This window comes from Pocillopora damicornis, chromosome 2, assembly GCF_964200805.1.
Source record: "Pocillopora damicornis chromosome 2, jaPocDami1.2, whole genome shotgun sequence".
NCBI classification, from domain to species: domain Eukaryota; kingdom Metazoa; phylum Cnidaria; class Anthozoa; order Scleractinia; family Pocilloporidae; genus Pocillopora; species Pocillopora damicornis.
Window position 1 is genome coordinate 10,786,806 of NC_142671.1, and position 22,277 is coordinate 10,809,082.

Genomic DNA, 22,277 nt, shown 5'->3' on the forward strand with positions numbered 1-22,277 from the left:
TTCTGCAATCAAAAGAAATTAGATGTTAAGATTCAACAAAGCTCTCCAGTCTACATTTAAAGCCCGAGTCTGAAACATTTCGAAGGCAGCAGTAACCAACGGTTGGGTCTTTCAAAATTGATAACGTCCATTGATAACAAAAAAATGACCGTCATTCTGTCACTCTGTCTCGTCCCTCTATTGAGAAAAGCCACTGATTATCTAACTTTCAAGAAACCTCCGAGTTTTTAGTACAGTTGCCTGTTAACTCAAACAATCAGGATTCAGAAAGAGTGACAAAGGAACTTTCAACTACGTTGCAGCTAGGAATGTTGGCATTTACTGTTTAGAGAGGCTGACTACATCTTTCAATTTTCGTTTTTACTTCATAACTTATTAATGAACAGTTATATCGCTAAAACAATATGAAAAATCTCTGTAACCGACCCCACGACCTAAATTCCGCTTGAAGTCTCAAATCATACAATGATACATTTTACATACCTTAATAAGACTTTTCTTGAAAAACAAATCGCTGAGTAAAATTTACAATTTGACTTAAGAAATTAAGTCTATAAAGCTCATTAACTTTACGAAAATACATTTCTATCACTGAGCTATCTACAATGCAACGGTTTTCAATTACACATGAAATTCGTTGCTTAAAAATGTCGGAAACATTTTACTTACAACAGAGCTACATTAGCAAAATAAAGTAAAACAAGGCTATCACAGACAAATTGAGACATTGAAATGGGCATGAGCATTTAAAGCTTCTCCAAAGTGGCGACCGAGATGAAAAGTTATCACATCGAAAACTAATTTTCACAGCAAAAAAGTGCATGGTCCAAAGATTGCGTACTGGAAATTTATCGACACTAATTAGTGTCATCGGTGAAATTAGACTTAATACGTTTCATGTTCAGAAGAGTTTGTAGGACCGTGTAGAGAGAACGATTTTCAAGCAAGTGTCGGGGTAATTCCAAATTGCACTGGTTTCGCCATGCTTTGCCCTATGACTGTTCCAGAAAACTTGGACAATCTCCTCAGCCAATCAGATATACAAATCTTGTACTACTTCCACCTTTGAACTCGCGTTTCCCGCCCTTAAGGCAGTTTGCTTGCGAGTACCACAAGTCTTTATCGACTCTGTGATTTCTTTGGTTTCGCGTTTTACAACACTCCAGAAAATCAACTGTACCATACATCCACAAACATAAGACCAAAATTTACCTTGTAGACCGACATAGAGGAAGTGAATGAATTTGCTGCTAGCAAAAAAAGTTTCAATTAATTTGACGATTATTTCTCGGTTTCCCCTTCAACTCGGTTGCCATTCTGGAAAAGGTGTAGTACTTTTGGTATATGCAAGATTAACTTAAACAGTTAATTACGTTAGTTAATACCGATTAATTAAGTAAACAGATAGGAGAAAGGCGTATCAAATTTGACGAGACTATTAGCATACCCTTGTTTACCTTAATAGTTGTTGGGTTAAGCTTAACCCGCCCCGTACACTCAAACATTTAATTTTCGCTTGCCTATATATTTCCCTTCCTACTGAATGCTATCAAAATAACCACGGGAATGCTATTAGTCTGGTTAAGACACTCCATTCTAACCTAGAGCAAATAGTATTATTCTCTACCATAATGCACCGTGATCGATCACTCTGATCTGCTCTTCCGATGTCAAACAGTTAATAACACTGTATCCAAACATAACAAACACTCAAGAATTTGTTTAACCCCATCACACATAAGAAAAAGAACCATATATCATCTTGAGCACTTCAACAGCTCCTTCAAAGCAAGTAGGTTGATAAAATGCATTTTAAATGCAGTACCTATCTATACACGGCCTGTTAATTATATTTTTAAATCTTCATTTGGTCAATTAGGCACAACATCAAGGAGATAAATGGTAATCCTGAGCCAATCGCTGATAAATCGCATATAGGTTGTGCTGTTGTAGATTAGAGAGATCTCACCTCAAATGACAATGTTTATATTCATTCCAATACACCGTAAAAGCACCATTCATCTACCTAAATGTAGAGTTACAGTTTTAAGAGCCTTCGTCGTCCCTCTCTTTTGAGCGCGCAAGCGCACGATTCTTGTTATTTAGCATTAAAAACCAATGCATGCGATTAGGTCTTTGCCTCCAAGAGAAACTGTTATAAGAGCTGATTTAGAGCCAAGAACCTAATTTCCACTATGGATGATTTAAGCTGCATCATAACTATTTCAGATATTTACTGATCTCCCTATTTTGACTATCCCTTCCATTATAACATACTGTCCTTCTTTACGTGAGAAGCGAATTAAGTCCAACGCAGCTTTCACGAAGACAGTTAGTGGTGATCGCTTGACGGACCTTCGAAGTAACTTTCAATAAAGTTCTAGGCGTAAAAAATAATCCCACACAGAGAGTTTGAATGCTCTTAGAATGAATTCGCATAATCATGACAAAACAAACATTTTGCCGTTTTTAGGAAATAGCAGGAGCTGAAAAACCGCTTACAAAATGGCCGTTCCTTAGGAAGCGAGGGAAATAAAATAATTTGTAAAAATGATATCACTATCAAAGCCACGCCAACCGTTTCACGCACTGTCAGCGAAGCCAACAAAGTGTATCTACATGTCAATCACGTGTCGTGTGGGCGGGGCTCGTTGATCGGCATTGTAATCAATATCTCATCGAGAAGCTGTAACGCCCGATGCAAATGAATTTCTATCCAGCACGGTGTTTCTTTGATGCTTTTTCTTGGGTAGTCAGGTCCCCAGCCTTTCACGAAGCTCAGTCGCAGTATACAAAGCCTTCTCAAATCATCGACACCCACGCTCATTCCTATCTGTGGTAACAAGGCACCAGGCCCCACACCGGTGGAAATGGCTGCGGCTTGAGCTGCAGCGGCAGCTTGGGCAGCATGAGCCTGTTGCTTGATTTGTCGATAACACTGACGTAAGTCAAACACCTTAATGTACGCGGATGGGTAGATTTTGTGTACAGCGTCCCCGGGGCAACGCCCTGCCTCTCTATCTAAATAATAACTTTGTACAAAGACGCTGTGTTCACTGAGACATCTCACCCAGACATCACCTTCACCTCTTAAATCTAGCTGGACTCCTTTTCCTAAAAAGACACACAAAGATAGAAAGGGCTAATTCATGAGGACAGTCCTTGTGTTCAGGTTCCGCTTTGCAGCTTGTTTCTAAGGGTAATACATAGTTCGTAAGACACTCTGCCTAAATGACAGGCTGGTGAATTCCGTTTGACTCCCATCCAGCTCGGGAGAATTTGTGACACAAAGATCCCAGAAGTAAACTGAAATAAGGACTGATAAGAGCCCTACCACATATGTGGCTTCCAAACAAATCTTTCTTCATCAACAACCGCGCGAACACAGATCTCGTGGGTGTCTGCACTGACAAAAAGGTAGTACGAAAGAGTGTAGACCTTCTACTTAGGGAAGATTCACCACTGAATCGATCAATAAAGACTTACAAAGTTTCATGAACAGACATTGAGCCACTAACCTATGTGTAGCCTCGCCTTCTCACTCGCTTCGGTTCTGTGGACGTTGGAGAGCTGACCAAGACAAAACCTGTTCCCACCCGAAGGATCAACATAACCATCCACTGTGACTGACGGACACGAAGACATCACCTTAAAAATCTCTCCAACCTGCTGGTCCAGTTCGAAGTATGATATCGAGCACCAGTTTTCTGGAGCTGTTGCGAGAAGAGGAAGAGTTAATTAAAATTAGACGATAAAGATCAAACTTCGTTGGGGGCACCCAATTCGGGAATCTTTTTGGCTGGCGCGAGTGTGTGAGAAGCCTAAATTGCGCGACCCTTAAATAACTGCCTTTCATCCTTCCTTCAACACATTTTTCACTTGTCACGGTAATTTTACTTCAGCTTTCACTTTTATTCTCGTCAACTGCTCTTTAAAAGGTCACTTAGTCTATTAATCTCAAATCCTCTAATTGGCTAATCGGGCGCTCGAAACCGGTCCAGCTCAAACAATACGGATCATGGCGGGCAAAGCGGATAAAAGTAAACCAGCCGGAAAAGAAAAATTATTTACCGGTCGGTCCGTTTGGGAAAAAGTGTGCCTTCGGTGTTGAGTACGGCCCTAGGGCTCAGGCTGCACTCAAGTTTCTGTCAAGTTTCGGGCAAAGTTTGTTCCCTTACGGACCTCCCACCCGGAAAATATCTTATCCATTGTATAATATCGTACATGAGGTGAGTGAGTGTACTTACGGGGGTGTTTAGATATTGGAGCGCCATCTTGAACCTCTGATGCCTGATCCTGAGTCCCTAGAGATGATAAAAATTATCGACAACATTTAACTTCCAGCATCGAAACCTTCATTTATGTTAACAGTATTTTAGTATTTCATTTTTATTTTTTTCGTTCAAAAGGAAAATCTCGCATTTTAATTCCGTTATTAAGATCTTAAGCTTCTTCTTGAAAAAAAAAAAAAATTCTTAATAGAGAGATATAAAGTTTTTAAAATCATTCTCCCTTGACTTGGAGCTCAGAGCCACCCTGTGTTATCCTCATTCCTTCATGGATCATCTGTGCTTTTTCACATTTGCGAAAAATTCGACTACACTCTACCCAGAAAAGATCTTTCTCAAAGCTAGATACTTCATTTGCTGTCCTTATCACCTCGTGAATACAACCTCACTGGTACAGAAGATAGAAGATTAGTATAAGGTGCTTCACCTCATGTGCATGGAAATGTGTAACTGTGACCACCCCCCTCCACCTTTGAAAAATCTGAGCTACATTAATGCCACCTAGTGGAGAGGGGGGCACGAAAAAGATTGACTGAAAGCGATTTGATGAATTCCCTCTCATTTACAACATTCATTAAACTTACAATAACCAGCCCCAGGGTGTGGTCCAGGGTTGTAGGTGGCAGATCCTGGTGTACCCCAAGTGGGAGGTCCTGCGGAAGGGAACATTTTACACAAACACATTATAACATCTGTAAATCTGGTTTTGTTGGAGTGATCAATTTGGAAAATTCTCCCTGAATTTTCAACACTCAGTAAAGCAGACAGGTAATGAGAAGAGAGAAAATTATCAGCAAGGGAATGACAAGGGGTTTAACAATATAATACAAAATTTTGAGGACTTTCTAACCTGGAAAAACATGTCAGGTATCAAGTATCACAAGAATGACCCTTTAGATTATAAAAATTACTGAGATGAAAAAAAACTAAAAGTAAAAGGGAAAAGTGAAAGGGAAATCTAAATGAAAACCTTTTACCTCAAATTAATTTTCCAGGAATGTCTACATACATATAAGTTTTCTGCTTTAAGTCCAAAGTTTGATAACAAACACTTACTTAATTCTTTTGAGGTTTCAAAATTGAAAATCATTCATTTGAACATAGAACCAACCTAACTATAACTTTCTTTACCCTGAAGAAAACATGTTAGACTGTAAGAGATCAAGTGTCATACCTGAGGCAACATGACCCATAGAGGGATCTCCTGATGGATGCATTCCAGGGTACATATCATGTGGAGAACCAACAACTGAAGGAATTGTTTGGCTTCCTGCCAGTAAATGTTTATGTGTAAGTGATAATTCACCAAATGAATTGTCAGCTATTGTTTCTTTTCTATAGGTGTATCTGCTTTTGTTAACAACCATGGAAATATAATCAAAGGTTTACTCCCCTTTTAGGCTAAGTCATAACTATCAGGTGTGACTTTAAAGTAGTCCTCATAACTGTTGTATTTAGGTGATAAACCACACTTTTTGTCAGTTTCAGTAGCTGTATTAACCCATGCAGGAGTTACAGAGAACTCAGGGAACAAGTTTATAGATCAAATGCCCAAGGTAAGTGGGGTTTACAAACTTTTCCAAATTTTTTACACACAGGAGTTTAAGTTGTATCTAAGTAAACTATCTGTAATATTTATCAACCAAACAGTAGATTAACAAGATTTACAACTGCATGGCATAAACTGAATGGAAACTTGGCACACGTGGTGCAAAGTAAATTGTTGATAAATCCACTGAAACATTATTATCAAACAGCACGTTTTTTATAGTGACCAAACCTGGATAATGATGTGCTGTTGGACCAACAGCTTGGCGGAAGTCTGGATCTGATTGAGAATTACTGGCATAGGCCCCATCTAATGACCAAAGAAAAAAAACAAAAGGAACAATAAATAAGTTTTTGAAATACAGACTCAAAATAATCCAGCTATAAACTCTATACACCCTAACGATAACATTCACATTCTCCACACTTGTCTCTTCACATTTCCTCTGATACTGAAAAGGAGAATTTTTTGGACAATCAGGAGCTTCTTAAATTGGTGATGATTTCCTTTCCCCACCTGATCTTTACATTTGAATCAAGGCTGATACTGTTAAGAGAAATCTGAAGCCATGTAGTCACTCTTGGTGGTTAAAGGAGTAAAATCCCATTACTAAAATGAATATTTGAAGATGCCATAGGTGTAAGTGTGACAGTTCCAAAACTATCTTCGAATGCGTTTAAAATTAGACTATAGACCCCACTATTTGAAGAGAAACTCGCTAACTAAGCTACTGTACCTGCAAATGCAAAATAACAATGATGGTTCAGAAATAGTTAACCTTGGTTATCTATTGCAGGCAATTTTTTGACAAAATATTCATTTTCTGGGTGGCTCCTTTTGTGGAGATAAATCACCATAATTCACAATTCATTTATGTTCCTTAAGGCAAAGAAAAACATAGTATGGTCTCTAGAGCAAACTTTTCCATTAAATTCATCATTGTTCATATTCCTGGGGAATAACTTATTTATTAGCCTCAAGCCTACATGCTGCATCTTGCTTGCTGTTAACTGACATTTGGTTTTCATGTGATCACTTTGTTTTGTCCTTGCAATAATTCCAGTCGTTTCTTTCACCTGACTACTGCCTCGGGGGCTTTTCTTGAGCTACTGTTCATCAAAGATGCCAAAACAGATTCACTGTCTTGTTTGTTTGTTGTGATTATCTTTTCGTGTGATTATTCATCTTGTCAATTCCTTTACACAGCAGTCCATATTGCAAAGAAATGAGAGCTTCTGTACCAATGAAAAATGCATGTACATGATCTGCACAGTAACATTTTTGTCACTCTACTTTGTTTATTTCACAATTTGCCTAAGGCACGTAAATTTACAATAGGACAAGGTTGTCTCCTACTAGTTACTTTACCTTTCCCCATCCCCTACAAACAAACAAAATTGAAACTCAACCCACTTACAAGCCCCTATGCTAGGAAATAACAAAATATACAATCATTAACAAAAGATAAAAAGAAAAAACTAGTTGATTAACATGTATAAGAATTAAGAGCATTGAAACAACGACATTTTACACAAACTTTTTTAAATGAACAGATGTCGTCTTTATTGAAAATTTTGCTAAGTCTTAGATAAAAGAAAGATATTAGTTTTTTGATGAAAGATGGTAGTTCCTTTTAAGCTCTTTTGTTATATGGTAAGACATTCCATATATTACAGATTCTTGTAAAACAGGAATCTCTATAGAGTGAGATTTTAGCTTTCTTATTTTTGAGAAAAAGACCTGAGGCGCCATGGCGCATGCACCCACTACAAAACTACATTGAAATTACTTCAAATATGATATCATACAGTGTATTTGGTAAACTATTCTTTCTCTTAAAATTTCCAATTATGACTACATCTTTCAAAGTGGTATTGTTTCTTCAACTTTAGAAAAGAGCATTGGCGAAATGTTTCCTCGGCACTCACGTGTACAGAAAAGAAGCATGTTTCTGAGATTTAGAAAGTGGATAGAAAATTATTATGATATGAGAAAATTTACTTTTAAAGAGATGAAGCAGAAGAGAGCAGAACACTCTCCAACTGAAAATATTTTTTATCATCTTCCAAAGAAAACCGACCCTTGATCTTTCCCATTGTGACATGCCATGACTTTTTCCTAAATTTCCCTCACCAAAATCTATGTTTATTTAACATTCTTTAAGAAAAATATAGCTGTGTTTGAATTAATAACATTAACACATTCCTAAAATGTTAAACAGAATATTCAATTATTCTAGTCAATCTGTCATAATTCTGACCAATGTAAACAGGTTTTAAAAACTTAACTTAGATTTACTTAGACTGGGTGTTGTGTCCCTTGAAAATTAAGGCTGGAAACATTCAAGACATTTGAGAAGTCTTTTGAAACATGATTCAATAGATTCTTATAATCACTACAGCCTTGTATAATTCAATTTGCAGACATGCGTCAAGACTTCTAGGATTTACATTTTTGGCAACATAGCAGAAAAAATAATCATTGGAATATAAAACTTGTCTGACTGCTGGATTGGGCTATCAAGTTTCTAAGCATTTTTTGCTCTTCAATTGTTGGTTGTTGAACTGGTACCAGTCTGTCTTACCTGATGCTTTGATTTCAAAGGTTCAGGTCAGAAAACAAAAAAACAAAAAAGGGTAACACAGCCACAATTTGCCTTGCAAGCCCAATGAAGCATGTCGTGCTACTGTTCAATGTTATCATGTAAATTTGTTTTTCTAAGAATTGACTCCTGAAAGCCACAAAATATAATAATTATTAGAAAGTCACCTACAATCATGAGGCAAAGCCAGAAGTACCATCTCAGCTGCTAAAAAAATGCAGTTTGATACACATTTGTTTGAGCACAAAATAATGTAACAGCTGTAGCAGATTGCAGGAAAATAAATATGAACTATTTAGCAAGGAAATGTAACTTCTATTCCACCTTCAGTGGCTTTAGCAAAACACAACACAATTTTCTTATTAACCATGGAGGATTGAAATTATCTTGCCTCTTCTGCCTTAGTGTTTAACACCAAAAATAGTGATGATAATCATTTCTCCCTTAAGACAAACACTACAAAATCAAAACATTGCGGTCTACTTCACACATAAAATTAACAATCACCTAATGTGATAAACAATATCACTTCCCAACAGCACTGTTAAATCTATCAGAATGAAAAGTTGCCACATGTGTCATGCTGCAGCAAGAGATCTGTAATCTCTGGCTTTTAGTGCTTTTAGTGGTGCAAAGTTCTCTAAAGTTCCTCCTTCATCTTAATCCTGATTGTTTTCATGAGTGAACAAGGACAGAAAAAGAATAAGGAAGAGCATTGGAAACTGGTTAAAGAAGCACACACTCATTTATCATTAAATCTACAGACATATCAACATCCAATGAAAAAGGTTTGTTCCAAACTACAAATCCCAAAAAGATAAGCTGCAACCCCTTAAAAACCCTTCTAAATCTGGCCTTGGATTCATACATCCACCTCCACATATTGGGTGATGTGAAAACTTTATAAAAGTGTTAAAAGCAAAGAACTGCCTTTCCACAAACAGCTTCTAGCAAAAGTACTTCTCAAGACTAAGTTAAATCCCCAGCTTTACATCATGAATAGGGGTTTTAATTAAAATGCTGAAAAATAAAATTCCAGCAATGAGTCAAGGCTCTCTAGAATATCTATGGAGAGCTTGTGCCATCAAAAAGAATAAAAAAACCTTTAGATGGAAAATCATAAAAAAAGTAATTTCTCACAAGGCATAAAAAATTTAAAACCATGACTTTCAAAGAAAATAGAGCACAGCACAATGTAAATTAGATTTCATCCTTAGAATTTTTTCACAAAGTTATGTTCAATATTTTCCACTTTCATCTGTATTGAAATGATGAAAAGTCCTTAATAGATAGAGGAGGTGTTCATTAGCAAAAGGTCCTAAAATAAGGAATTTGATATTTCAAGGTAAACATCAAGATTAAACAGTAACCCCCTATGTTCAATTTACTGTAAAACTTAAAATCATTATGAAAGTCAGCAAATTCCCAACATCAATCATAGAATTCTGGTATTCAAAACTTTGACAATAAAAACAAGATTTGAAAAAAATGTTGTTTCCTTTTCACAAGAAATGTGGTGGGCTTTTCACAGAGCTTAAACTATTGAGGGAAGCTAAAGGAGCTTTTCTTTCAAATAAATACAGACTAAGACCTTCATGCTCCATAGCACAGCATAAACCATTATATACATTATTTTCTATTAGAACTAAAAGTGTGATAAATACATCAATTTAAAGAAATGAAAGGTGCTGATGCTTTTCAAAGCTTTCTTTCCCTACTAATGGCATTTTTAAAGTTCAATTTGAACAGATAGAGTGAGATAGACAGAGACAGAGAGAGTGAGAGAAAGTACTCATTTTTTTCCTACAAGAGAGCTCATTGTAACACTTGGTTATTTTATGCTTTTAGAGAGCAAGATCTCAAAGAAATCAATTAAAGAGAGAGAGCATACCAACAGGAAGAGATGAACTATTTGTCAAACAATGTCAACAGTAGCCCATCACCTAATTATAAAATTACCAGTTGTAATTTTTATCCATTTATGATTTTGAGCGTTTTAATTTGTGTTGACAGTTCGAGACACTATTTGGCTGAAAAGACGGTAATAGACTTGAGGAACGAGTGACAATCGATCCTCATAAATTTTCAAACAACCTCACCCAGAGTTAAAAACAATTGTTTACCAGGATCATGTTTTTTTTTCTTATAACTTTTTTAACGTTATGAATCATTTAAGGGCATTAGACAACTCATACAATAATAGGTAAATAACCTAAAATATCTCTTTTAGCTTTTGAAATCGAAACACCATCAAGTCAAGACTCGTGTTTGTCAAATCCGGAAAAAGCCAAATAAACCAACTAACCAAAATCGAACATTTTAATGCCGCTACCTCAACAGTAAAGCAGATAGTAGTCTTAGTATTTTAACTGGAATGAAACAAATTGTTGACTTTTCTACTCAATGTATGTTCTGATTGCCACAATAAGCTTAAGAGCAAGAGTAATACAGGCTTTTGTGATTTGAATAGCTGCTCTTGGGAGAGTTTTGAGAGTACAATAAATTGAATGATGCATATCGTGACACCATAAGTTCAATCTCCTTGTTAGCTATTTCTATCGCCTCCGTAATTAAGATCTCTTTTGTGGTTTAATGATTTAAGTCAAAGAAAGATCTAGGCGAATATTTGGGGAGCTCGATCTCCGCGTTCTCGAACAAATGATCACATTCTCAACAATAGAAGGGGAAACGACCAGTTCCATTGTCTGATCCCAGTCAAGCATGTACTCCTAAATGAAAACAAAAAAGATGGCCAAGCCACGTGTTTTCGAGCAGACAGAAAGTCTGGAATGGAACAAAGATATCGCCATGAATATAATTGCACGTCGGAACCCGTGGTAACTTTTGTCTGTTTCAAAGGCAAGAAATCGACAGTTTTGACGAAAACTCTTGAGAAACAGTACCCACGTACAAATATAAATGTTTGGGCATACAAGCCGAGAGTGTTGAGGAATGAGACTGAAAAAAAAAAATTATAGAAAAACACGGCCTCTCCATTCGAGTCGTTTGTGATAAACAGCAAAACATTGACATCTACCGCTGTAAAGTACTTATGGATTCACAACCTACCTGGATTCCTCGACAATGCCAATCCCGTAATATCTGTGAATAACGGTTCATAAGTTTAGTCTTATTTTGCATTTACAAAACACACAAGTAATACCAAATCTTAACAAACAGTCCCTGAGTCGATCAAGGAAATAGGAAAATGGATCCACGCGTAGACTAAACTATTGTCGACTGCGTTTCTGCAATAATAGCCATAGGCAACCTTCAACCGTCGATCGACCCGTCGAATTCGTAAAATATTGGAGCTTGATATTTTTTTACTCACCCGGTGAGACGACTCGCTCGTAATGATAAGGATTCACGCAAACGCTGTCACATTTTAAATCAAAAGCAAACTGGCAGTACTTGACGTGCTTTAGTTCATTCTTGTGCAGATCGGGCCACCTCCAAATTCGCGCGTAAATGACATGGGGGAAACCTTTCCGACCGGCGACTTGTAATCTTCCGTCTAATGTGCGTTGAATTGTAACGCATTTGGAAGGATGCGTGCCACCAGAGGTTATAGCGGTAATCAAGGCGTCTAGCTCGTCTCTTTTTTCTTTGAGTTTCTTGACGAGAGACTCGATAGCCCGCTTCGCGAACGACTCTGACTCACCCCCTTGTCGGTGACACATCAGGCTGTGAACGATACTCAGGCACGCATCTGAACTGTTCGGTGCCACAGCCATCTTTGACAGCCTCTCCGCCACGGAGCTAGGCGTAACAAACAAGGACGTGTCTATCTGTTCGTGGACTGTGTCCGTTGAGTCTATCCTGTTTTGGATTTCAGACAATAACGACAAGTCGCACATGAATGTTGCCACCAGGAAAGAGTTTCAAATCACATGCATACATGAACATACAACTCGACTCGACAGAGCCCGCGCGATGTCACGAACCACAACGACAACTATGACTCAGTACGCATGCGTGAAAGTCTGCGAAAACAATGCCATCCAGTCCCCACTCCACCCCTGTAGAAGATTTCGATTTTTTTTTTCTCTCTATTTTAGCCTCTTGGAGTTCGGAAATTGTACTACTTGTCAGTATTTTGCTTATAAATCAATCATCACTCACAAATTTAGTTTAAGGTTTCATACCACAGCTTTACTCTTAGTCTAGAAAATTAACCGAGGACAACTAACAAATCATTCCAGGTATTTCATTTAAGACTGGGATTTTTAAATTCAATTACATAAATGCAAGCAAAATCCGGTTCTCGTTTAGAGAGGCAACCACTACTCTTTTCAGATGGTGTGGTCATTTTTATTTATCAATAGTCAACCCAGTCGATGGGCACATTAACAAAGAGTGCAACAGACCAGAGAACCGAAATTTCCGAAGTACAATTAGCTGTCATTAACAGAGTTAACCACTTTGGAAATTACGTTTTCATTTTTTGCTACGTAACTAACCCAAGTGCAAATCAGATTTCGAAAACCCAGCCATGTCTCTGTATGAATAATCAAGAGTCTTCAATTGCACAATTCAATCATGAATGGAGTCTGATAAATATTGAATACGGTATACGTATTGATATAAGCGCAATTAGCTCATATTTTTCTTCTGTTGCGGTCTCATTCTTTTGCACAATCCTTCAAGGGGCCATTTCTCACCCCTTTCATCTTTGAAAGAAATAATGCTTCAAAAATAAAAGAAGACTATTTACTTCTGAAGCGCAGTCAGTTATGCGGAGCTTTTGATCTTCATCGTTACGATCAAATAACCAATTCCCTACACAAAAAATTCTTTGAAAAAAAGAGATAAGAACATATCGATAAAGAAAACACACATACACACGAAAAAACGATATGGCTTTTTTTTTTAATTATAGGGTGATGTAAATGTTCATCTACCGCTGCACAGTTAACGGTATCAAGAGATCTCTCGTCTGTGTAATTATACCTAGTGGATAGGCACATAATATTCTCTGTCTCTGGAAGCCTGTATTAGTTTCCGTTTTGAATATTGTTGCTCAGTTTGTTTTGTTCTGTTTTATATAATATATATAGATAGTATATATCATTAAAGTTAGATATTGCTCTTTGGCATACAAAGCTTTGCTTTCATGTCCAAATTGAGCACTCTACTAGGATGAGTCATTGCTGCTAGCATTATGCATGCTCACTAGTTTTTCTAGTTTGAGCACTCTGGCATGGCTTAGATGATCCCACATATGTGAGATCACTTGGGGTGGCTATATGGTCTTACCTCCATCCCAGCATCAGCACTGCACTGATGAGGCCCAGAAGGCCGAAACAGTACTGTCTGCAGTTAGTTATATATATATATATATATATTAAATCTGTCTGACGAGTGCGTAAGCACGAAACTCAGAGTTACAGGGAATCATGCGTGTTTCATTTTAGTCATTTTGAACTGTATTTCGCTCTACACTCATGTCTATTGAGCACTTTCCAACAGCATTTGCTACAATTTTCCACAATTATATATATATATAAATATATATATATATATATATATATATATATATATATATATATATAAATAAGCCATGAATATTACATACGGCATTTGACAAAAGTTAGATCACCTCAAGTTTCAGAGAAAACAAAATATCTCCTTCTCCCGTCAACAGAAATTTAAAGAAAAAAAATCATCTAAATGATTCTAATTTTGATCGCCTAAGACTTTTTCATTAGCATCCCATCCCTCTTTCAGAAGCCACAGTCCAGAAACCCTGGAATCTGATAAGCCCCCGAGGCACATTCCTATTTACCTGGGAATCTGGAATGTGCCGCTAAAGAGAAAAATTGATCCTTGCGGACCTTCATCAAAAAAACAAAACAAAACAAAACAAAAAAAAAACTAGCGTTTAATTTAAGGAGCGACAGGAACTGTAAGAAATGTGGTATTTATCATATTCTTTTAGTCTTCATTATTTCTCGCCTGGAAATATTAGTAACGTTTTTTTCTTTGAGTCCTCTATTGGCCGGTGAAGTTTGTACAGGTCCCAATTAGGCAAATAAATTTGCTAACGCATCAGGGCCCAGTTGTTCAAAGGCCGATTAGTGCTAGCCCAGGGTTAAATTTTAATGCAGGTTTCTATATTCTTTTTTCCAAAGCCTTTTAGTGAAAATTTTCCCTATTCTTTTTAGAACATCCAATGATCAAATTGCAAGCAAAAAGATTTGAACTGAATTTTCTTTTAAGCTTTCAGACCTGAAATCAAATTCCTTGCTAACCCTGTGTTATCTTAACCCAGATTTGAACAACTCGGGCCAGGATAACATTTAGATACAGGAGACTTAAACTCATCAGCAACTGTATGTAACACAGACTTCAGTCAATTTTCCGAAAAAAATTGAATTTTTCATCGGATGTAGCCTTGCCGATATCCATGTTGACAACGTCTTTATCGCACCTTTTTCCCCGTGAGTCTCGCCTCAACCAGTACGACTAGACTTACTGCGGTCAAGAAAGCAAAAGCAAACGAAAACGTACTTACCGCGACAACAAAGATGATTTAAAGTCGAATCAAGAAAAAAGACCGATTTCTTTGTGTCCCTTATCGAAACTCGCTTGCTTTTTATCAGTCTGCAGGCAAGCAGCCTTTACAAGTAATCCGTAATTCTCTGCAGGGCTCAGCTTTTTGTAAACTCCACCGCACAGAGGGAGACAAGGCCACCTGTTACAGGTGTAAATATAGAAATCTCATTTAATGTAATTCTTAAATCGTCAAGTTAGATTTATTTCAAGAAATATCGACTACGCCCTTTTCCGACAAATGTTTCCTCGGCTTTAGCCCCTCAAAAAGTTATTATATAGCCTTTCCAACCTTAGTGCGTTGTTTTGCGGAGCAAAGCATTAAATTTTCCGTTCGTTCTCAGTTATCATTCTATACATTTTTCCAAAAAAGTCATTTGTTAGTCTCTCAGAGGCTTCAAATATTTATGCAGGCTAAATTTAAGGTTCGACACAAAACTAAAATGGTACCCTTTTGTCTTAACGGGAAGTATATTGATAAAAATAATGATAAAACTGGTTAGCAGAAAACGGGAAACAATAGGAAATCTTGCTTTTGTTGTTGCTTTGATTACTTATGTTGTGTCTAACGAGAACTACACGAACTCTCCTCTCGTCTTCTTCATGAATACTGCAAGGTATGCCAAAGGGCAGGAGAGAATTTAACACGGATGATTGCAATGATGCTTTCTTTCTTTTTGTTCTGTTCCTATTTTGTCCCTAGCAAAATGTACCTCATTCGACCAAATATTCAAGCGAAACGTGAGTTACTTGTGAATTTCCCAAACTGTACGAGCACCTTTCAAGGGCTGACAGGTACAGAAATGATCTTTAGGGGATTAGAGACCTAAACACCTGAAATAAACATTTATATAACACCTGTCTACAGCTAAATTATCTATTTTAAAGTTAAACCGGAGTGAATCTTTGCCGTTTTTTACAGAAAAAAGAGGGCGTTCTTGGAAACCCGACCTTGAATTTTTTAATTTTCTTTGTTCGTCTTGGTCACTTTCTTTGGTTATTACTGATGTGGTTTTGGTAAAAGTGATAATCAAAAAACGATGAAAGATGGCCCGTAAACTAGACTTGCAAGGAAAAATTTTTGTAAGGAAATTTCTACATCCGAATACACGAAACGTGTTGTGGCAAGGTAAATCAAATTTCTGGTAACAAAGGTTGATATGCAAATTTATACCCGACATGATGACACGATTCGCTGCAAGAAACTACACGTTTCGCTGAGGGGAAAAAGAGGGCAACCTTTCAGTTCGTTAGCCAAGGAAATCTGTCCATTAGTGAAAATTATACTTGACAAAATCCAAGCCAAGTTCCAGAGGCCATAAGTTGTCTCCTATCGCAGAGGAGAAACTTAAATATACACTTCGTGAGGAAGCAGAATTTTGATCACGAGCTCGTAAGTAGGAGTTACAGCTGTTGCGCACTTGACATAAACAGCAAGAAATACATGGAGATTTGAACATGAATAGCAAAACAAAACAAAGACAAAAATTTATTTACAGAAGAGGTTCATTGCCGGGAATCTATTTCTACTCGTGAGTTTGATACCAAAGTTGTAGTTCCCGTGGGGATGAAGGTAACTATCCCTTCACAAGAGCTTGGAGCTGCTCAGTTTTCAATATGAATGAAGAAAAAAGTTGTGCTAATCGATTACAATTGAAGGGTAAGTCGCATTCTAGACTCCTTTTTGGCGAAGTCTGTCGCTTGAGTTAAAAAAAAGGTAAAAAAAACATAATGTTGGCGTTATTTATCTCTCGGATTAATTTATCATGCTCGCCTTTGGCAAATCAAGATGATGTAATTGTAAGTTCAGAGATGTTAACTGATTGGCAGCTGCTGTACGCCATGGATTGAAAAGCTGCCCGAAGAGGCCAGGGTTGTAGCAAAGAAAACTAACCTAGCTGACATAGATTGAGCCAGGGAGACAATACAAAGTATAAAGACTGAGGATTAGTGTCACTGAATCAACGCCGGTGATCATCAGTGTGGCAATAATAATAATTGGAATAAATAAAGCGATTAAACTCTTGCTGACAGATAGAACATTGATTGGATAGCCTGGCGGTATCAAGGTTCTGAGTAACTGCCAAGGCTTAGAGCAAAAGAAAAAAGCTCCTTGTGAACGACAACCTCATTTCTAGGCCTTTTCGCACTCTTACCCAATTCTCAGGGGTAGAAGCACAAAGACTGAGGATGGTATGTGGGGTTTTTAGTAAACTCCCTTCCTTCCAAGGTACGACCTCAACATCTTTTTAGGCAGCTATGCAATAAGGTAACTTACTTGCTCACAGGTTCGTCTATTCTAATAACACTTTTATTTTTATTTTCATACATATTTACAAGATATTCCTTTGACCCGCAGATAGCAAACGCTAATCGAGGCGGGTCAATTTTTTTTGCTTTAACTAACTTATTTCAATTACACTGGAAATAACCTGAAACGGAAATGAAGAAATTGAACATAAAAAGACAAAAAGATACACAAGAAAGAAAAAAAAAGGAAACTGGCAGATGTTCAATTGTAAAGGAGAGAAAGTCATAGTTTTTAAGTGTACGAAACATATTGTAGAACTGATTCAGTTTGGTTCAATTTTGCTGTGTTTGAATTTTAGCATTGTTATCTCATCAGGCTCCATGTAAGAATCTTCAGTTTCTAGGATGTTGAGAAGAGCTCTTTTTGTTTCCTCTTTTGAAGGATTTCTTTGACAAGTTTTTGTATTCATTAGGTATCTCATTCCAGACTTTGACACCAACACGCAAAAAGGCCTTTCTCGCATTTTAGGCCCAGAGTGCTTAACGCTAAAGAGCTGTTACATTGAGCGAGTAGTATATGTATCGATGTTTGAAGTTCTGGTAAAAATTTTCATGATGTTAGAAGGTGCACTGTCATCATGAACATCGAGCATTAATTTACATACAGCTTCATAATATCAGAAGGTAACAGGCAGAAATTTTGCATTTATAAATAAGGGGATTGCGTAATACTCGCTTTTAGAGAAAAATTTTCTTTAGATAGGTTTTAGACGCATTACCCCAAGTAATGAGTTCATTTGTTAAATAAGGTAAAATTAAGGATTTATAAATATTTATGAGTACAGAGAATGGCACAAAGTGTCTCAGCTTAGCAATCATTCCTATGGTGTTACTTATTTTAGTGATGACACAGTCTAAATGGTTTTTCCAAGAAAGATTTTTATCGATTAAAACACCTAACTACTTGATGTAACTCTTATGTTCCAAACTGACTCTTCTATTTTTTCACTATTAAATATACTTAATTGTGGAGGATAACGGATTTTCTTTTGTCTAGGGTGAAAAATTACAAGATTTGATTTTTTTGTATTCAAAGTCAATTTATTTGTAGTTAGCCAGTCATGTTAATTGTTCAGTTCAGCATTGACCATTGACTAGAGGTCTTTTTTGGCATAAATAATATTAGTGTCATCCGCAAATAAGAAAAATTGAAGTTTCTTGGAACATAGCTAAATGTCATTTATCTAAAGTAAAATGAGAAGTGGTCCTAAAACCGAACCCTGAGGAACACCTCAAGGAGAAATTAATTTAGTTGATACGGGATATGCGTGAGTAATTTGCGTTTGATTTGTCAAGTACGACCGGAACGACTCGTTGATAATCCCTCGAAAACCATAAAAATTAAGTTTATCAGGTAGTATTTTGTGATTGAGTGTCAAAAGCCTTTTTTTAGATCAATAAAAACGCCACACGAAAAACGCCTATCCATATCGTTCCGTGAAGTTTCGACTCTATCATGGATCTCACGATCTGGGGTGTGTGCCGTAAGGAAGTCATACTGTGAGGCATGCATTAACTTACTTTTGTCAATTAAGTCCTTCATTCTTACACAGAAGCTTTTCAAATATTTTATTTAAATTTGACGAGAGAAATTGGTCGGGAATTAGAAGCATCAGTCTCGTCTTCACTCTTAACAATAGGTGTGATTTTGGAGATCTTAAGTTTCAAAGGGTGGACACCAGACGTAATAGTAGCTTTCGTACTGGAGAAAAAATATAATAAAAGTCTCAAAATTGTTTTTGTTTTCTGGAATACAATTCCAACGGGTGACATCTCTCTTTAACTAAGTGCAAAGAAACAAGAGAAGGAGAAGAAAGGTAAGTATGTCTAGTGTCTAAGAGGAACAGATCACCATCAGAGACAACCTTTAACTTTCAAAAAAAAACATCTTTAATCTTAACAGCATGATCCTTTTAAAGATACAAGACAACTGTACAAATGTATTACATAAGTTGGAATAATGTTGTGTACCTTGTGTATTTTAATGAAATAACTCAAGAGCAAGGGCAACACATCCTCTTTTTTTTTTTCTTAAGACTAATTTAAACAATTTCTCCTTAAACCAAATGGCTTTGGGTCATTTTTCTTTCTGTATGCCTCTGCAAGAGGTGGGTCTGACTCAGATATGTATGGCTGAAATGATTAACTATAGAATGGAGGTGAATCAGGCCAAAAGATGGATTCTTCTGTTGAGGAAACTAAGTTCAAGCAACAGGTGGAAAACAGAATAACTGCTAAGACAACAGAAACAATGATCCCCTTTCATTTTCCTGTTGACCCATATCCAGCTGTGCCACGGGCTGTGTCATCAAGTTCCTGTTAAAACAAAGCAACAGAAATGAAAACAGAAACAAGTAACAAAAGGAAAGTAAATAAAATAAATGCAACTCATGGTGATGTAAGAAAAGGTGATGTTGCTTGATGTTTGAGAAACTGTTTGTTATTCACCTTATTTTTGGATAGCACTTAATAATTTTCAAGTTTTGTGGATTAAAAGATCAAAGTATTTTTTAAAATTCAATTGTAGACTAAAAGATCAAAGCATTTTTAAAAAATTACCTTGACCTCCACAAGGGGTGGGTTGCTTATTCTCTCAATAATAAGCTGAGCAATACGATCACCTTGCTGAACTTCATAATCCATCTGTGATAAATTGAATAGTACAACACCAACATTTCCACGATAATCACGATCTACAACGCCTGCTCCAACATCAATGTGATGCTTCCAGGAAAGGCTGGATCTAAAAATCAATGAATACTTTGTTCAAGACATTGTAGGATGTGCAGTCTGGTGAAACTCCTTGCCAAACAAACCAAAATATTTTCCATCTGCTTCAAGCAATTTCTACATTCATTGAATTAAAATATCAGAAACAATCATGATGAATTATGGATCCATGGAATCTACAATCCAGTATGGAATTCCAGGTTAAATCACCAATCAACTTATCTTAAAAACAACATTAGGATATTTGACCTGCATGTTTCTTTCTAAACAGATTTTAGCAAAGCAATGGTGAAATCACAAAAGATTTGAGCAAGTTTCAATGTCTTTGCAAATGTTCCTCTCACATTAACTTTTCACAAGTAAAAAAAGTGGTTAAAAACTTTCACATGTCTCTATAGGAAACCATGGTGATACTGCAGTAAAATAGTACAATTTTGAAAAGTTTGAAGAGCCATGTTAAGACTGAAGTAGAAAGGTTTTAACCTTTGAGTCTTCGTATTTCAGGAATCAGACTTGAATCCTAGAGTAATTGCCAAAAACCTAATTGTTGTGGTGTGATTGCAAAATATGCATTTTGAACAGGTTCCACATTGACTTTTGTCTGCTTGTGTTTGTGACACAGTAGTGTCAAATGAATGGAGGATATTAACCTATTTTAATTTGTGACATGCACAGACATAACTCAGTTCTGTAAACAAAAACACCACTAATTAAGAAAAGGTTACAATTTGCCACAGACACTGAACACAGGTTGACACATTTGTAACTTACTGTTCACATGGTTACAGACGAGGGGCAACTTAAGACACTCCAAATTATTAATCTGAAGAAAGTGTCAACCAACAATTCCATATAATTGCTATTGATCATTAATTTTTTGGACTCTTCCACAGAAATTATAAGCCAGAGAAAACTAATCCAAGCGGTCTGATCTTGTTTTACTGTAAATTTATGTAACTTTAAAAGACAAAAAAAAAACATTGAATGCCAGAGCTTCTATGGTGTCAGATATAAATGAGAAAAAAAATAATCTCTGTCCAATTTTAAAGATGAGCTTCATTTCCCCTCAATTTCAACTCATTAATGGCACTATTTGGAAAATAATCTTAACAGCTAATTTTGACTAGCTTTACAGAATAGACAAACAATAGAAGCTCTACATCAGCCTCACTCATCTTCATCAAACTTATAGAAAGGATACCTGAGCTCAAGAATAAATTATAGCGGGATATTTCCCGCCAAAGCGAAACACTACTTTCTTTCAATACTACAGTCTGGGAAATTTGCAGATCTATAAGTGTAAATAATGAAGTAGATTCGTGGCCAGGGGCACTGTGCTCAAATTATCTCGGATTAACGAGCTGGAAATTCTGGAAAATGTGCACAATAGCTCACTCTCTTATTACGTGAGACATTCTATTACATTCTATCAAAATTACAACAAACTGGGAAATTCGCTAATCTAGCAGCGAGAATAATGAAACTGGTTCTTAACAAGGACACACAGCCTTTATGAACTACAAAACTTGAAGAAGCTCCAATTGAGCTTCATTTTTCTTAATCAAGGTTATTGTACCGAACTGAAATTGAAAGCGACTATGAGTCCCGTAAAATAATAGTGGGAATTTTCCCGCCAAAGTGAAACATTACGTATATTCTATCAAAATTACAACAAACTGGGAAATTCGCTAATCTAGCAGCGAGAATAATGAAACTGGTTCTTAACAAGGACACACAGCCTAATTTCTCGGATGTACTAACTGGAAATTCTGCAGAAATGTGTACAATAGTTCATTCCCTAGTAACACGAGGTTTCTCGAGGCTAATTTTCCGATTTTGGCGCGTAGAAATCGCAATTTTCTTCCTTACCTCGGAGCAACTCGTCCATAACATCCTTCAGGTAGTGCTATGGCGATGTCAGTTTTTACCAAAGCCTTCCCTTGCTTAGGAATTACTACATTTTCCGCACTGTACAAGTCGTATCCCGCCGCCAAGTCTGACCCTCGGCTCGGAGTTGTGGCCCGATCGCTTATTTTTTTGAATAACAATACATTGTCATTAAAACTAGGGTGTGAAAAACCTAGCGCTGTAAGGGCCGTAGACACGAACTGACCCATTTTGAGACTGTTGAACAAGCAAACTCTACCCGTTTTCGAGGAAAATAGTTCCGCACGGCTGTAATCAGTCAATTGGCAGCGATGGACTCTTCACTGAGTACGTAGTTTCTGAGCTCGCGCTATAA

The 22,277-nt window shown here is 36.8% G+C and overlaps 2 protein-coding genes across 2 annotated transcripts; both read right to left on the reverse strand.

The window, feature by feature from the left end:
* Positions 1 to 345: 345 nt before the first annotated feature.
* LOC113670804 (SMAD family member 4) lies at positions 346 to 12,407 on the reverse strand. The gene is made up of 8 exons (XM_027187000.2): positions 11,775 to 12,407; positions 11,510 to 11,542; positions 6,070 to 6,147; positions 5,464 to 5,559; positions 4,874 to 4,942; positions 4,248 to 4,304; positions 3,519 to 3,713; positions 346 to 3,114 (listed from the first exon to the last, which is right to left on the reverse strand). The coding sequence occupies exons 1-8, from the start codon at positions 12,298 to 12,300 to the stop codon at positions 2,627 to 2,629; spliced, it is 1,542 nt and encodes a 513-aa protein (XP_027042801.1). The 5' UTR covers positions 12,301 to 12,407; the 3' UTR covers positions 346 to 2,626.
* Positions 12,408 to 19,171: 6,764 nt separating this feature from the next.
* LOC113670926 (uncharacterized) lies at positions 19,172 to 22,247 on the reverse strand. The gene is made up of 3 exons (XM_027187141.2): positions 21,905 to 22,247; positions 19,865 to 20,048; positions 19,172 to 19,621 (listed from the first exon to the last, which is right to left on the reverse strand). Exons 1-3 carry the CDS (start codon positions 22,150 to 22,152, stop codon positions 19,568 to 19,570), a joined length of 486 nt encoding a protein of 161 aa, XP_027042942.2. The 5' UTR covers positions 22,153 to 22,247; the 3' UTR covers positions 19,172 to 19,567.
* Positions 22,248 to 22,277: the final 30 nt, after the last annotated feature.

Excerpts from the sequence above, each read along its gene's own strand:
- LOC113670804 (XM_027187000.2), bottom strand. The coding sequence starts at position 12,300 with ATGTGCGACTTGTCGTTATTGTCTGAAATCCAAAACAGGATAGACTCA. Across the intron at positions 4,943-5,463 it reads TATGGGTCATGTTGCCTCAG|GACCTCCCACTTGGGGTACA; the intron begins GTATGACACTTG and ends TCCCTTCCGCAG. Across the intron at positions 3,115-3,518 it reads GAAGGCGAGGCTACACATAG|GAAAAGGAGTCCAGCTAGAT; the intron begins GTTAGTGGCTCA and ends GTGTCTTTTTAG.
- LOC113670926 (XM_027187141.2), bottom strand. The coding sequence starts at position 22,152 with ATGGGTCAGTTCGTGTCTACGGCCCTTACAGCGCTAGGTTTTTCACAC. Across the intron at positions 20,049-21,904 it reads TATGGACGAGTTGCTCCGAG|ATCCAGCCTTTCCTGGAAGC; the intron begins GTAAGGAAGAAA and ends ATTGATTTTTAG. Across the intron at positions 19,622-19,864 it reads CACCCCTTGTGGAGGTCAAG|GAACTTGATGACACAGCCCG; the intron begins GTAATTTTTTAA and ends TTGTTTTAACAG.